Source organism: Ylistrum balloti, unplaced genomic scaffold (genome assembly GCF_031769215.1).
Source record: "Ylistrum balloti isolate Yb309-2 unplaced genomic scaffold, AGI_CSIRO_Ybal_v1 Utg370796, whole genome shotgun sequence".
NCBI classification, from domain to species: Eukaryota; Metazoa; Mollusca; class Bivalvia; order Pectinida; family Pectinidae; genus Ylistrum; species Ylistrum balloti.
In genome coordinates this window covers 241,747-259,687 of record NW_026782464.1, presented here as the reverse complement: position 1 = coordinate 259,687, position 17,941 = coordinate 241,747, and the positions used below count along the sequence as shown (strand labels likewise).

General features: G+C 33.5%; 2 protein-coding genes across 2 annotated transcripts in view; one reads left to right on the top strand and one right to left on the bottom strand.

Annotated features, from left to right (window-relative positions):
* LOC132558570 (peripheral-type benzodiazepine receptor-associated protein 1-like) overlaps window positions 1-17,941 on the bottom strand; it is a 170,515-nt gene that overhangs the window by 143,094 nt on the left and 9,480 nt on the right. The gene's annotated exons all lie outside the window — the stretch shown is intronic.
* LOC132558573 (uncharacterized) lies at window positions 11,077-11,869 on the top strand. The gene has a single exon (XM_060223159.1). It carries the CDS (start codon window positions 11,156-11,158, stop codon window positions 11,867-11,869), a length of 714 nt encoding a protein of 237 aa, XP_060079142.1. The 5' UTR covers window positions 11,077-11,155.

The window sequence follows — 17,941 nt, the reverse complement described above, 5'->3', positions numbered from 1 at the left end:
GGAGAAGTCTTATGTTTAATCGATATTGATTCTGATGTAATTACAGATAACAAAATATGTTGGCCAGGTTCTGGCCGTTCCAACAGATATGTATTAATTTCAGAAAACTATTAAAAAAATTACACAAATCTTTTGATAAAAAAATTGATTGACATGGTATGAATTTAAAATATTTCTCCACAGTGATTGACAGGAAGACCACAGTTGGTGCCCTGGCATTACCTTTTATTGTTTTAGTCATTATAGTTGTAACATATGAAAACAAATTATGTGTTGTTCAAGAATATATTAAGTAGCAGTTTTTTTTAATTTGTAAAACTATCCAATCAGTGCTTATTGTTGTGCATCTAAAAATGTCTAAAAATATTTTTTTTACAATTATATATACCTGGAAATATATCTTAAAATTGTATGTTGAATTTCAGATTTTTGGTTCTATAGATTTGAAATATTCTTTGTGTTTTAAATTGGAGATCATGTGAATGTGTATTACCTTGTCCTGAAACCTCATATTGCATTATTAGAGTGTTTCACGTCATTGCAACAGTCAGGGTTATATATGGGCGGGTGTCCAGAGGGACCCCTGAAGTGATAAATAAAGTACCAGAAAGAAAAAGGAGATATAAAAAGGAACATATTTCATTAACTCAATGAAAGATTTCTTGTTAATTTTCATTTTTTTTATATTCACAGTCCAAACAAAACCAATAGCAATATCATTTCTTCTCACAGAAATACTGTAAATATCCAACATTAACAGGTACTTTAAAGCAGCAATTAATGGAATTAAGAAAGATCTCCATCATCATGTCAGGTTTTCAAGGCTGTGATCTCATTGCAATTAAATGATCAAAAGTATATACAGCAAAACATCAAAGTTTACAGGCTTTAAACTGACTCATGAATATTGAGTAAATTTGCCTTGAACCATTTGACCACTAATAATTGCATAGTCACTGAAAAGTCAGGTTGTAAACCCTGGAGTACTTCAATGAGTCACTACATATCTAATATCTTCCTCTATCTGTTTATGATAAACATCTGTGAATCAGCCATATTAGTCCTTTATTTGATCAATCAGTTTTAAATTACCATCACTGATCAGTTTAACATTGTACTTCCAACATGTACTCTGATGATACTTCCACCAGCCTTTCCCATCTCTGATTTCAAGACATCAGTCTTAAGTCCCCGTTATCTACAATGATGTGACGAGAAAACCTCAGTAACTGAACATACCCAATCTAATGTTTGGTCATTGTTGTAAATTACCAATAAATTCCATTATCATTAGAGGAACAATTTAAAGCAGCATCTATTTAGGGGTCATGTGGTGCAGTAGTAATGACACTTGCCTTTCAACCAGATTTATGGTTTGGTTCCAGAACAAACATGAAAAGGTATGGAGTCACCTGCCCAAAAAACACAGGTTTCCCCCTGATACTTCGACTTCCTTCCACTGTAAAACCCCTCCCTCGCTCCCGTCCAGACCAACAAGAGTAAATAACAAAAGCTGATAACTTGTTGCTTGTTTCACAATTATAAAATAAAAGAAGTATATATACATTCATTTTTAGTCCTCATTCTGTTGTCAATTTGACAATTATAAGAAATGTTCATATATATTTCAAATTGAATTTCAAAATGTAAATACAGTTATACCACATTAAAAGTGCTGAGTCTTGGAAAAAAACATGAACTTTAAAATCATCATTTAAATTGACTGTATATGTTGAATTGTCAAAATTCCCTATCTGAGCCCCTCTATCCCACTAATACTCTTTTTGCCTGTATACTTGTAGATTAGGATTAAGTCTGTGTGTGTAAGAAACACTAATATTATTCCCCAAATCTATATACAACAGTTAGCGCTGAAAACATTTCCAATTCTTTTTTTGATACTGTACTAGCTAAATCTCAGAGTATTAGCTAATATACAGTATCATTGTGAAATAAACAAATGAATTGTGTCTGGGTAAATTTCTGATAATAAATCTTAAGATACAATTAAGTCTCTTTAGTCAATAAGTGCTCCATTTTCATGACAGATGTAAATGTTCTCTACCAGATCTGAAATATTATACACACCTGCCGATTCATCTAATCAAATATCCCTGTTACAAAGATGTTCAGGTCGTAGAAAAGCAACTTTTATTAATATTTAAAACAGTTTTCATGTACTGCACTTAATATAACTATATGCAGATTTCATAGGGAAGACACGATATGCATTCAGAGACATAAATTAACATCTGATAGTTAATATCTAGCAGTCAAATTTTCTCTGATTAAAATTCAGATAATCTGACATCAGCTTTATGCATCTGATAAAAAGTGGTTATTGTTAATTAAATTATCATGCTAAAAAACCAAGAACTTTCATATGAAAAAGGTTTTATTCAGTAGCTAAAATTTCATATTATCAGAATATTTTCTTTAAAAATCACAACTTTTAGCTTGAATATACAGATAATTCATTTTCCAATGGCCAGAATCTGCTCCTATGTTATGTAATACAAAGGGGAGTAACTCCTACATGTTTATGTCCAATATATGAGCTACCTGTATTGTTTGCTATTGTGTCACTCTAGAATCAACAAATGCTGCAGGTTATACATACTGGATATGGCAATTTACCTGTAGAACATACAATGTCATACCATCTGGTCAGAATTATTAAATACTTTTTAATAAATTTTTTGTTTTCAATTCTAATAAAAATGAAACAAATCAAAGTCTGGATAGGACATACAATGTACACATACATATAACACTACATACATACCAGCTCATGCTATTTTCATTACCAATATCTTTTTGTTTCAGAGTTCTATATCTACAGTTGGTGTAACATACCATTTCTCATAGTAATCATACTTATTGTCCCAGATGAAACTGGGTCTGCATGTTGATGAAGAAAGATTATACTGAAGGAAGGTGACCTTGTCTATACTTTTTCTCGTGTGATGAAAGACTCAAACCTCAGTCGTCTAGGTAATGGATGATTGTGGTATTAAGTACCCTGCCTGTCATCCTCTCATTATTCTTAGATATTTTAACAATGACTATATACAATTGATATTAAATATTATTCAGGAAATCCTAACTGATTAATCAAGTGACCAGAATTATATACATTTATACATATAGAATCTGGTAAGTAATATCCACAGTGTAGTCCAATATTGGTACTGGATCCTAACAAACAAATGTTCGTTAGATGTGTATTACTGGAATAGATATATGATCAATGAAGTAATAACGACAGTACAGACAAGTAAATTGTCAAATTTTCCAGGCAACCTGCCCCTTTATCAAGACACAAATATTACATAAATTACATCACATACATAGAACATAAAACAAATACAAAGTTATAAAGTTAAATCGAGAGCAGTGGTGATAATTAAGGTGTCTCAGTAATCCCTTCGGCCGATAGATGCTGAAGGCCCTTTATAACGGACAAAAAGGCCATCCTAAGTTGTTGAAGGGAAGATGGTGATTAAAATATCAAAAATGTTTTGTATCAATCTCGGTATGTTTTGCACTGTAGACACTGAGCATATATGTATTGTTTTTGTTGCAATCACAAATACATATATATATAATACATCTAGCTTTATGTTAGCTACACAACCTTGTAACAACTCCAATTACATCAGCATTAACATAAGTTTTGTTGTATATAACAGTAATGGTACTGAAATGCTGGCCAAACAAATGAAGATATGTTTTGCTGATGAAATAATATATAAATGTTTTAACATTTCAAATGATACTCTTTCATCAAAATATATTCCCTTTTTAAGACTTTTGTATGATTCATCAAAAAACTTCACTGCTTACAGACCAAGGCAATCACACACACCCCATATCCACACCTGACACCCAACCAACTCCAAAAGATATAGTAATTTTCTATCAATATTGATAACAATGACAACAGGTAGGTAATGAATGCAAATAGTGACAAATATAATTTATAAAGCTGGTCAACAGTAGCAATGACATAGGAAATGTTAAGAATTGAAATAAACCTTACCTTGATCCGGCCACCAAGCTTGCCTGCCATTATCTGACGCGTTACAATTTATTCAATATAATCCAAACCAGACCGATGGTAGGGCCAAGTTCCCCGTAGACCATATATGGCACAAATTACTCCTTCTGATACAGACAGATTGAGTTACGAACTCCCATCATTAAAGTATATGTTCAATCCAGCTGCTACACATTTGTACGTCGTACCAGCTGAAGCTATTTAACATCAATTTCCTAGTTTCTAAATCACTGAGGTCTGTTTTTATTTGAAGACTTTGAGAGTTTTTTTTCCTCTAGGCTTTAGATACATGTATATCTATGTATTTCTAATAACCATATTGTAGAGATAACATTGAAATGTACAGATACTTTGATGTTTGTAGATTGAAATTAAAGTTCAAAAAACACCTTTATTGAATATATCCTGTTGAACTTTGACTACAGTGGATCAGAATTAGAACATATGGTTTTAGTGAACTGTTGATTAAAGTTATAAAATTTATCCTGTATATCAACTATTTAATTATTAAAGCAGGCAAAAATTTCACATTCTATCAAAGGATCCCAACTTTTCAAATATTTTATTTTATTTTCAGGGCATGTTGTTACTGTCCATATAAATAGTAATTAACTTTCCAGCCAAGTCAATACTTTCCAATTGCAATGCTACTTTTCAGGTACATTTATACTTTCCATGAACATTGCTATTTTCCAGGTACAATCCATGAACACGGTTACTTTCCATGTACATTGCTACTTTCCAGCATGTTAAACTCTTACTCTCCAGATAGATAATTACAATCCAGGTACGTTGTTATTATAAATTTCATAATTATATTCCAGGTACTCTGTATATAGGTATTTTGTTATTTTTCGTGTCCACACCTGTCATTCACAAATTCCTCTTCATCTACATTGTAATCGGAATATCTACTTCCTCATGATAAGTGAACATTTATAGCAATCCTATCAGACATGGTCGTGTACAGCTTTGTCTTAAGCATTGACTATCCTCACAATATTTCACACATATAAAGCATTTTATAACTTTAAAAAAATTCAAAGATAACATTGCGTATACATTAACATTCCTTGTCTCCACAATAAGAAGTATTTTTTCTTAATACATTCTGACGATATTCCACAAATCATTTAGACAACTTCACACCAATTACACTTAGTCCTGAAGTTGTAAAGTGTAGAATCCATCAGTCATTTCTGTGACCGGAAAGTCATTTAAAAGTTCTGATAGATCAACCCATTAATCTATGTAATTCACATTCTGTGGAAACACTTCAGCTTGAATTATCAAGATTGTACCAAGAAATTCCAAATTATTTTATAATGATCTCAAACAGGACATACGAGATGACTTTGGTCCTGATGAACAAAACACTGTATACATGTATGTAAGGTCTGATCACAAAATGGATCTGATTGTCACCTGCACAAGTCGTGTCAAACTATACACCACCTTCTTAAACCATATGCAGGTTCCTACTTGGTTTCCTAGAGATTTTCTCATGGTTGTTGAAATGAAATGTTAAAATCATGTTCAGTTTGATTCATGAGTGTCTGTATTTAAATGTGAGTATACTACATATATAGTAAACAAAGGTCACTTAAAAATGGCCAAGAGTTTAGGAAATCCTGGGTACAGAGCTCTCATACAAAGTCAATAAAACCTGGATGTGTTCCTCTACCATATTCAATCTTTGTTAAGCTTTGTTAGCTAGATATATCCCTGAATTTATTGGGATTTCTTTTTCACAAATTTTCTTCTCTATCAAATATCCTTCATTTAAAACAAAAAAATTTAAACATTCAAATGTTCATACTTGAACTTAAATTGTTTATCATAAAATGTTCAGTATTTTTATAATCTAGATCAATTTTTCTGACAAGTAATATGAAACCAAGTGTATGATGTACCTAAAGACTCTTAACACCCTCTCCCTATATGTTCAGCAACAAAGACATTTTATTATGCTAACAAAATATGTATTGGTCTCTTGGCCACCTGTAATTGACGTAACAACAATTGGTATAATACATTTCAATTCTTATCAATTGTTCGAGCGATCAAACATTGAAGTACACTGAAGATACACATGCTAGATTGATAATGTCGAAAATGTCAACAGATCTTAAAAGTAAAGGAACATTCAATATTTGAATAATTTCTTTTCGCTGATATTCTATGTTGATAACAATCTATAATATCTTACTTTTAAACTCAAGCACTGATAACCAACTATACTAACTGTGTAAACAAAACATGGAATATTTCAATAATGTTTAACTTTATGTTAATCATATTATGATGATTTCCTATTACCTTAATACTATTTATAAAGGCCAGCAACTCTGACACACCAAACACTGTGTACACACCAAACACTCCACAATACACAACCTGTACACACCAAACACTCCACAATACACAACCTGTACACACCAAACACTCCACAATACACAACCTGTACACACCAAACACTCCACAATACACAACCTGTACACACCAAACACTCCACAATACACAACCTGCTTACACAAACCAAATACAGAAGCTCTCACCTGTACAGACCAAACCTCTACAACACAGACCTTGTAAAAACAAAAAACTCCACAATACACAACCTGTACAGACCAAACACTCCACAATACAGAAGCTGTACAGACCAAACACTCCACAATACAGAAGCTGTACAGACCAAACACTCCACAATACAGAAGCTGTACAGACCAAACACTCCACAATACAGAAGCTGTACATACAGATCATTCAACAACATATGACATCAGAGGTGGATAAAGAAATGATGTCACAAACTTGCAAATTGTATTATGACATTACAATATATATGGCAACTATAGATTTGGAGACCACTCGAGAGCGACATTAGAAAGAAACCTTTCCCAGCAATATTTACACAAACTTCTTTTCATATAGAAATTGATTGTAAAGCTACCTTATAGTCCAGTATGTGTCTCCTCCTTTCAGCTATATTCCTTCCCCCCACTACCCCCTTCAACAATACTTTTGACTCTGGAAGCACACTCACTTTACAACATTGAAGACACACATACAGCATTATTATATGTGGTTTATTTCGTACCAAATGCCACAGGAAATGAAAACACAACTATTCGAAAGAAACCTCATTGGAATTTTAACAATATAGACAGTCTCTATCAGTAAATAACTGCAGGACACTGAAAATTCCACTTTTTCTGTACATTTAAATGGAGTCAGTTGATCAATTTTATGCTTATTCATGTTTCAATTTAATTCCTAACATAGCATTTTGTTTTTAGATGTTTTCTGCGAAGACAAGTTATCTCCCTTTGACTAATACACTGAGAATGTTTTACACCAAATAACCTGCTATTGTAGTTTTATTAAAGTTTTAACTAAAAATATGTGTTAATGACTATTATAGAAAAACATGATAGGATTTCTATAAAAGTTTACACATAGGACATCATCCTGATACTTGTAAATCTTATACTAAGTTTTTTAAGTAAACTGATGTGAGAGGGTAGTAAGATATAGTGTATGTGTATTTACAAAACAGATACCTCAACACTCAAATCTGCAGTGGAGACTCAATAGATGTTCATAATCTTGTGTTCTCTATTTATCATCTGTGTTTATCTTACTAAGTGACATAGGCTGACATCCTTACACCTGTGACAGTATGTCTCAGTATAACATCCCGTATATATCAATACATCAGGAGACGGTTAACATAACACAAAGAATCTGTAACATTTCAGCTCATTTCTTCAACAACACAGGTAAGTTTACAGTTCAGGTAAAATATACCTTTGATTAGCAGTTGCTTTGGTAAATGTTTTAGCTCTTTATCTGAGTATTTCAGATTTTTCTCATTAATCTAAAATAGACACCTGTGCTTTAAAACTTGAAACCGATCATCATCACAGACGACTGTTTGTATTTACAACAGTGGGCTATAATTCCAGTTCATGAAAGAACAATGGCTGAATTTTCTTGTCAGTTGATCCCCCATTGTTGTTCCTGTCTGTCTTACTGATTCCCACACACATCATATCACATAGTGCTTTGTCAGAAATTTCTCCATCAGACATCCATCAGACATAGTTTTCCATCAGACATCCATCAGACATAGTTTCAATCAGACATCCATCAGACATAGTTTTCCATCAGACACCAATCAGACATAGTTTTCCATCAGACACCCATGAGACAAAGTTTTCCATCAGACACCAATCAGACATAGTTTTCCATCAGACATCCATCAGACATAGATTTCCATCAGACACCCATGAGACAAAGTTTTCCATCATACACCAATCAGACAGTTTTCCATCAGACATCAATCAGACATAGTTTTCCATCAGACATCCATCAGACAAAGATTTCCATCAGACATCCATCAGACATAGATTTCTATCAGACATCCATCAGACATAGTTTTCCATCAGACACCAATCAGACAGTTTTCCATCAGACACAAATCAGACAGTTTTCCATCAGACACCTATCAGACATAGATTTCCATCAGACACCAATCAGACAAAGTTTTCCATAAGACACCCATCAGACATAGAATAGAAGTTCTTATAACACAACCAGAAGATTTGACGAATGACGTATCCATGACTACATGGTCACCTTCATGACACAAATGACCAGTGTAAAGCATACTAGCACTGACATATGTAATGTAAGTGACCAACTAACTTTCTTGTCTGTACAATAATCCTATGTACACTAAGGCTGAGTGTGATGAGATGGTAAACAGATTACAGAAAAAAAGGTTGCAAGATGGTAACAATGTACTGTAGTCAATTTGGCCACACTTCGTTTAACACTTGTTTATAAATGTGTGAGAGTTGGTGGCCCCCTCGTCCCTGTTCAGTACTGGCCCACAACAAAGTATCAGATGGCCTTCTTAACCAACCATCTGAAAAGGTTGTTTCCCCTGTTGACTATTTTGGAATTTTTGCAGTCAGTGATATGATTTTGCTGTGTGAAATGATCTATAAGTGCCGATTCATTGATCTTGGACTGAGAATGTTTTGTCTCTGATCTAGCGAATTTTTGGCCTCTAATCTTGAGATTTCGCGTTTTTCTGATGTTCATTTAGTGGGACCTGAATCTCCGGCTTGTTTCTCCCACATAGTATCTTAGAGATTTTATATATGACTTCTGCAATATTCTCTTTGAGATTTTAATCCTTAGGCTTGACTAGGACATTTCGGAGAGTCTTGAGAGATTTCATGGCTGTTACAATATCATGACTGCAGTAAATCCTCTGAATGGTTTCTGACAGGTCTTTGACTACCTGTCCTTTTGTTTTATTCTTTTCCTTGGTGTTAAAGATTTTGTGAAGGAAGCAGCAGTGTATAAACAGGTCACCTTACTAGCTAGTTGGAAATTACTTGTCACCAAGCAATAAAGTGTCCAGCTAGGGACACAAGGGTCCCTAGTTCGAACCCACCAAGTAGTAGTGTATTTTTACTATTACCTATTACATATCTATACAGGTAAGTTAACAGCAACATCACAGTTGAATCCAAAGCTGCTGTCACATCAGATAGTTTAGATACAGACAGTGCTCTATGTTGGGTCGATCACTAAATGCAGATGTCGATTGTAGACCGATGACTAGCTTCAGCTCCTTTGTTACATCTAAACAAGAATCAGACAACTAAGATAAATTAATTCAATTGTGTAAGCACTGTTTAGTTTATCAAAGTCGCTGCTTTGTAATTGATAAACTGACACTGAATCCAACTCTCAATCAATTTTCACAGCCAGTATGTGGTGAATCCTAAACAAGGCCTCAGTTTGGTCAATATTATAATCAATTTGCTATTGGGGAAAAAATCATGTTGCTGTGATTTAGAATTTGAAATATTTTCATTCCAGACATTACTTTTCAATTAAAAAATTAAATTACAAGGCAAGAAGAGAATATCAGATTGGTCCATTGATGTTGAGGCCCACAGCTAAAGTAAGCTCTTTATATAAGATTTTAATCAATAGATCAATATTTTATCTAAATCAATCATTAAGCTAACAAAACTTTGAAATAATTCATTCAAACATACTGAAAGAACAAGTTTTATCATACACTGTCAGCTTAAACTGGATCTGTAAACAAAAGTTTACGTTCAGACAGATCTACCATATCTTGGCTTTTAAAGAAACACTACAACTGATATCTGAAAATATACCAGGTAGCTATTGGGGCGTAGGATTTAATTCTCAGTTGTAAATGGTGGGTTTGTCTTTCTGTTGACTAATGGTCTTTCATAAACTCAAACTACTGGCGTCGCACATAACAAATTACTTATATCAGATTCAGCAAGTTTTGGTCTGTAGGTTGATTCAATATTTTATCAGCATTCCAATACACACATGCATAAAACTACACTCTGAAGTTGTAGAATATTCCAACTTGACTGAAATTCACAAATGATTGTTTACATAGAACATAATCACCAAAACCAATATTCTCCTTATAAATTTACTACTATTATTCTGTTTTTAGTAATCAAGACTATTCTAAAAGAATAAAAAGCGTATAAATTGCAGGGATATACTGAAGACAAAATGAACTGTCCACATGTGGTTTCAATGTTAACCTAACAAGCCACGAAGTTTTGTCCAGACCGGGATTTAAACACTGATGATGATTTTACTACAGGCCAGGTTTATACCTTTACTGCTGGAATCCTTTCCTGGTTATAAAATGATGCCAGGTTGTAAAACATGGATTGAATTTTTATTGGAATATTAAAATATTGCAAATATAGAATTTTTTTTTCTTGTAATGATAACTATGAAATAATTTATAATCAAACAAATGCTGGTAGTTTTGATATCCTTATATTACAGAAATGTTACATTATTCATACCGATCATTTTGTCTGTAACAATATCAGTATTTTTTTTTTCAGGTCAAGGTCATCTTTACTAACAAACAAAAACCATGATGGTTAACAGAGCCAAACTATAGAACATCAGACCATCAGTCGACAATAAAGAAAGGAAAAGAGGATAGGTGTACCGACCGTATGAAACTAAAACAAAACGATCCACAAATACCAAATATTAACAATGTGTACCTGTCTTCACGAACCTCAAAAAAAAGTATGCTGTCCAACAGCTTTACAACTTCTGAAAAAACATCAACTTCCCCCAGCAGTGACGCTCCTACAGCAAAATCAGCATTTAAACAATACTGCAGTTGCACTCCTTAAAAATCACAGCTTCCAAACAGCAATGGAACTTTTACAAGGACCTCCTCATAAATCTGCTGTAGAACTCTTGAAATCTCAACATTTTTCAACAGCAAAACAGCTTCTGAATAAACATGATTTCCAAACCGCAGGAAAGTTAATAAAAGCTCATGATTTTTACACTGTGAAAGAACTTCTTGAATTGAATACTGATCAAGATGCAGAGGGACTTCTAAAAAGGCACAATTTTACCACTATTAGAAAATTGCAGAAAGACTCTGACCGCCTTGATGCAAAATCCTTACTAGGAAAACCCAACAATGATAGATGCTTATGTGAACAGAGGTATTGGGATCATTCACAAAAAGTATCACCACATCTGTATCAAAATGATTTGGATGACAATGTAGAACCTATATATGCCACAATCCAGCCCAGGAAAGCACAGAAATCTAACGCCTTGTTCAATACCACATGTACTGTATGGCCATCATGTTGGAAGAGGAAACAGCACCTACACATGAATGAGAGGCAGTTTAATCTAAATGATGACGAGGATATTTATGAGGATATCAATACAATATCAGAGTAACACAGGTTACACATGTACTACACTGATAACACATAACTTGTTTGATCATAACATAATGCTATATTAACATTAAGAGTCAAGTTTTTTCAGTTCATTAGAAGAAGATTTTCAGATATAAAATGAAAGCCAGTATATGGTCAAATGAATAATAATACATTGTACAATACACACTTGAAAATTTTGTTTCAAGTGCATTAAAGCATGCTATAATAATTTTTTTAAGTAAAGAAAATAGTGTCAGTATAATAAAATATACATGTATCAATAAATTTATTGTAGCATCTGAGATTCAAGAACAGATATTATTCTCCTTGGTCTCCATGGTGCAGTTAATACTTAATAAATATGTCTATACACAAATATTGATTATTATAAACTATGTAAGCTTAGAGGTATTATTGTCTTTTTTCCGAGTCCCCTTTCTGCTTTAAAGATTTTGGAAGTGTTAACTATTACTTACATAAGAGAGGAGCATATTTTTACCTGAAATGATATACATTAAGTCTTTTTACACACAATCAATGAATTTATAAATAAATCCACCCAACCATAACATTTTCAAGGCCTGTAGATTACATGGACACGATTATTCCACATAACCATGAAGATATAAAAACACTTTAAAATTACAGCCTACAACAACCGCTTGACATAGTTAACAACAGAAGCAACATAAATGTCACACAAGGAATCCTAAACTCCAGAGAGCTTAATGATGAATTAAAGACCGAAATACACAGCAAATAACGTTCCACAGCACTGCTGGACAACCCACTTGAAAACCATCAAAATGAGAAAGACACCCACCAACATTTTATAGGCATTTACCCTATTAAGAAGGATCAACCTCTGCTAGAGAAATTTGTAAAGAAATGTTGAGAGGACAATTCAAAATGGAGGGACACACTTCAGCGTTTGGAGTGGCCTATGTGTTTGTCTGGTGTAAACATGGACCATCGCCTCCTCATCTCACAGTTCATTTAATTTTCATCACACCTGTAATCACAGGTAATTCTATCAGGTTGGTTCAACACCTAGAAGCTTGTAGTATGCCTGGTAACTACCATACAGATCATCTTCTTATGTTTTCTTGATACTCTTCTGAGTTAATTGTGATATTGAAAACTGACAATTTTTTTTCAATTCCTCAGAGCTTATTTAATAAAACATCAACCTGAAAATCCTTACAGCTGTTTAATATAAAGTTTATACATTGTGTGTGAATAGATATCCATGCAACCTGATGCTTAATATCAAGTATACATACCAATCAGTTGTATAATATCAATTATTGTTTAATAGCACTTGGTGATCGAAATTGACTGTTTAATATCAAAGATTGTTTAATATCACTTGGTCATTGCAATCAATTTTTTAATATCAACGATTGTTTAATATCGACTGTTCAATATCGACAATTGCTTATCATAACTTCATGTTTGATAATTGAATTCTAATTTTCAACAACTGTAAAACTTTAGCCAACTTATATTAATCACTCTTGTCGGCCCAGATGGAAACACACCATTGGTCTGGTTGTGGAAGGAAAATAGAGTAAAACCTACATGCTTGGGCAGGTGACTCAATACCTTTTCATTTCCATTCAGGGGAACCAATCCCACAAACTTCTACATGAAAGATGAAACTATCGCACTAACCAACAGATGTTTGATATCAATTAACAGTTTGATATCATCGTCTGTTTAATACCTGTAATCATTGTTTTATGTCTAGAAACCTCTGTACGAAATGAACATTCAAATTTACTGTTTGATAAAATAGATAAAACTTTGCGTAAGTGCATTAAAATCTTCATCTAATTTTGTGGATGCTATTTTCACTGAAAGCAAAAACAGACATTAAGATGTACTGATCCACCACAACAAATTTTTTGTGTAGTCACCATCATTTCTTGTCACTGTTTACACTAGTGTTTCTAAGTCAGCACTGCAGTTTTAACCTGATATACGTTCCACTGATAGGTATATTTTCTAAATTAACAATGATAGTGATATATCATCAGAACTCTATTTTAGGCACCATAGGTCTCAGAACATTTCAATATACATACCCTAGCTACTTAACTGTACAGGCGGTGTGTAATTTGAGCAGTATGAGTGGAAATCAAGATAGAGTCTAATTGCTTTTCTAATGTATAAAAGTCTTTAAAATCATTTCCTATCAATTACATTCTATTTTATTTTCTATATTCAATCCCACTTATAATCCATGAGTCTTTTTAAGGAGTTTGATCATCATTCTCATTAAACGAACACGAGTATTAGTGAAAATGATGAATGCACTCCGAAAACTCTGTTATTATGGGGTTTTGGGTCCTCAATGTACACTGCACAATATCCCCCTAGTATAACCAAGTATACAACGAGTTTCAGTATCCTAGTTCAAATGCAAGCAATTTTAAGTTTTGTTCCTGACACAAAATTTTAACAATGGACAATAACTTTGAATTAAGAGCTTGCAGGCCCTGGATTTGAAACAATTCATGTCCTTTTAGTATGACAAAACAGGTTTCGTCATCCTAGTTTGAATGACAGGAAAAATATGCTATGGACACAAAAATTGAACAAAGGGCAATTACTCTGTAGTTCAGGGATCGAGGACCCTGAATTTAGTACACTGCATATCATTATCCTTAGTTAACTGTGAGGGAAGTTACGTTCTGGACATTCAAGGAGGGAATTATGTACGGACAAACAAAACAGCAACTATATACTCTTCCAAAAAGTTTTAGAGAGCTTAATTTTATGACTATCCAGTAAAAAACGCTCTCTAGTTTCCTATTAATAGGTCCATTTTTAAGACAGATATGCTAACCTTAAGTACTCTCAATATTATATTCAAAATTCAATTCAGCTTTCTGGACAACATGTACCTTGCTGTTTTATTTACTGTGATTATATATGATCTCAAAAAAACTTATCCTCAAAAGTCGTTATAAAAACAACCATAAAGATTCATTTCTAATTCTTAGTGTTTTCTTGAATTGCAAGGAGGGGAAAAAAGAAAAGAAAATATTTTGTTTGTTATCTGAATGATCTTCAAAATGCTCACATGTGGTACGATTTAGTATGAGTAAAGCTTAATATAAATTTCATTGAGTACTTGTCAGAGCTTTGGAAAAATTAAATTACCCCATCAAAATCTCAGGACAATCTTAAGTTTGAATACAAACAGAATAATATTTCAACTACATTTATATAGAATATTATGTTCTGTTTATATAATGTATGGCTATACCAGTATATACTTCAGTTGGTCATTTTCATCCCAGGGCCAATCTTGACCACAATTATGTCACTTGTTGATACTTAAAGTTTATGCGAAAGCCAATTAGTAAACTTGTGTTCACTTCAAATCTTGCTCTAAAATGAAACACCTGACCCAGATAGACCCCAATGTTTTGACAGGAAAATCAGATTATCTTATGAATGGACCATTATATTAGCATTAAAATTAATATCTGGATTCTTTACAACATTGTATGAGAGCAAACAGCTAGCTATAAATAACAGTAGAGGTATTGGACTCTTTGTAATACTAAAGTGAATCAGGTTAAAGGACGACTTTTGTAAGACTAAAGTCTATCAGGTTAAAGGACCACCTTTGCAATACTACAGTGAACCAGGTAAAAGGACCACTTTTGTAATACTAAAGTCTATCAGCTTAAAGGACCACTTTTGTAATACTAAAATCTATCAGGTTTGGACCACTTTTGTAATACTAAAGTCTGTCAGGTTTGGACCATTTTTGTAATACTCAAATTTATCAGGTTTGGACCACTTTTGTAATACTAAAGTCTATCAGCTTAAAGGACCACTTTTGTAATACTAAAATCTATCAGGTTTGGACCACTTTTGTAATACTAAAATCTATCAGGTTTGGACCACTTTTGTAATACTAAAGTCTACCAGGTTTGGACCACTTTTGTAATACTAAAGTCTGTCAGGTTTGGACCACTTTTGTAATACTAAAATTTATCAGGTTTGGACCACTTTTGTAATACTACGTCTATCAGGTATGGACCACTTTTGTAATACTTAAGTCTATCAGCTTAAAGGACCACATCTGTAATACTAAAGTCTATCAAGTTAAAGGTCCACTTTTGTAATATTAAAGTTTATCAGTTGAGATGCTGACTTTTTGTCATGCTAAAGCTGTTACATTACAATAATCCTACATATTTTATACAGAAGAATCAGTGTCTAGCAGGTAAAATGAGATTTGTGAGAAGTTCTATTCTGATACTTGCATTGTGTCAACTTCATACAAATAAAAGCATACCCTATCTGTCAATATGTTTTCTGTAAACAAAAACATATACACATACATCTCTTGATCATTATACCCTTCATTATTTCATACATACCCTGGTAGTTGTAGATATCATCGGAAATACCTTAAGAATTCTAGTATAAATGTATAAGGGACGTGTAGTCTCACAAATGATGACAAAGTTATACAAGATTAAAGTGTTACAGAGTACAAAGAAAATATGCATAAGTATGTAAACTGTCTTGCTTCTCTTCAGTGAAAACAAGAAATGAAAACAGAATTACAGAAGTAATGGTTCATGCGTTTAACAGCTGAAGTCATCCAGTAAACTGTTCAAAGTAACAGGTTTTACTTAACACTGTCAGACATTAAACTAACATTTCTACATCATTAAACAATTTTAGTTTCATGCTTCAGAGAACAAATAAAAATTATAGCGTACAAATTTTGATGTGTTCACGTGTGTTTTCAAAAACTATCTGTCACTTAGTAAACAAATCAATATATGAATTATATTAAATGAACTGCTACCATTTTCCTGAAGAAATAAGGCACAGTGCAATGTTTATCTAACCGCTGGGTGTGGTTACACAAACATGAATTATCATGTAAGTTTAAAGACACAGTGTATCCCAGGCTATAAATGCTGCCATGACCCAAACACCTCACCGCCTCCTATATACCTGCCCACCCCTATACCCACCACAGACATACATATTTTTCCTAATTATGTTTAAATTGTTAGCCCAATTGATTTCCTTAATCAATTTTTGTTCCCTTTAATTTAAGGAAAAAAACATAAGGTACAAAGATTTTAATTCAAATCTAGTTACCCTGAATACCCTTCCAGCTGTACAACCAAGTTTAAAAATCTGAATGGTAAGATAATCTTCATTAAGTATGGGTCATTATGACAAAGTCACATACTATATTCAATCAGATTAACTTTTAATCTAAGTCTTGGCTACTGCGGTGTAAGGTTTGATCCTCGTAAATTTGGATGTGATGTGTGTATTGAGAAGTGATCTAGGTCACTGTACACAGGTCTGTAACAGCACAGGTAGTAATAACCATTAAGGTCACTGAACACAGGTCTGTCACAACACAGGTAGTGGTAACCATCTAGGTCACTATACATAGGTCTGTCACAACACAGGTAGCGGTAACTATCGAGATCACTGTACACAGGTCTGTCACAACACGGGTAGTAATAACCATTAAGGTCACTGAACACAGGTCTGTCACAATACAGGTAGTGGTAACCATCGAGGTCACTGAACACAGGTCTGTAACAACACAGGTAGTGGTAACCATCGAGGTCACTGTACACAGGTCTGTCACAACACAGGTAGTGGTAACCATCGAGGTCACTGAACACAGGTCTGTCACAACACGGGTAGTGGTAACCATCGAGGTCACTGAACACAGGTCTGTAACAACACAGGTAGTGGTAACCATCGATGTCACTGTACACAGGTCTGTCACAACACAGGTAGTGGTAACCATCGAGGTCACTGTACACAGGTCTGTCACAACACAGGTAGTGGTAACCATCAAGGTCACTGTACACAGGTCTGTCACAACACAGGTAGTGGTAACCATCGAGGTCACTGTACACTGTATAAACAGACAACTTTTTAATCCAAGATTGATGTTTCCAATTTAACTGATGTATATGACAGACAGCATGTACTCAAGTGGTATTAACACCACATGACCTTATTCTTTGACCTTGATAAGTGACATTTCTGAATCTTCCAGAATGCTGTAGACAACAAA

What these genes read in the sequence shown, in the direction of transcription:
- LOC132558573 (XM_060223159.1), top strand. Translation starts at nt 11,156, where the DNA reads ATGTGTACCTGTCTTCACGAACCTCAAAAAAAAGTATGCTGTCCAACA.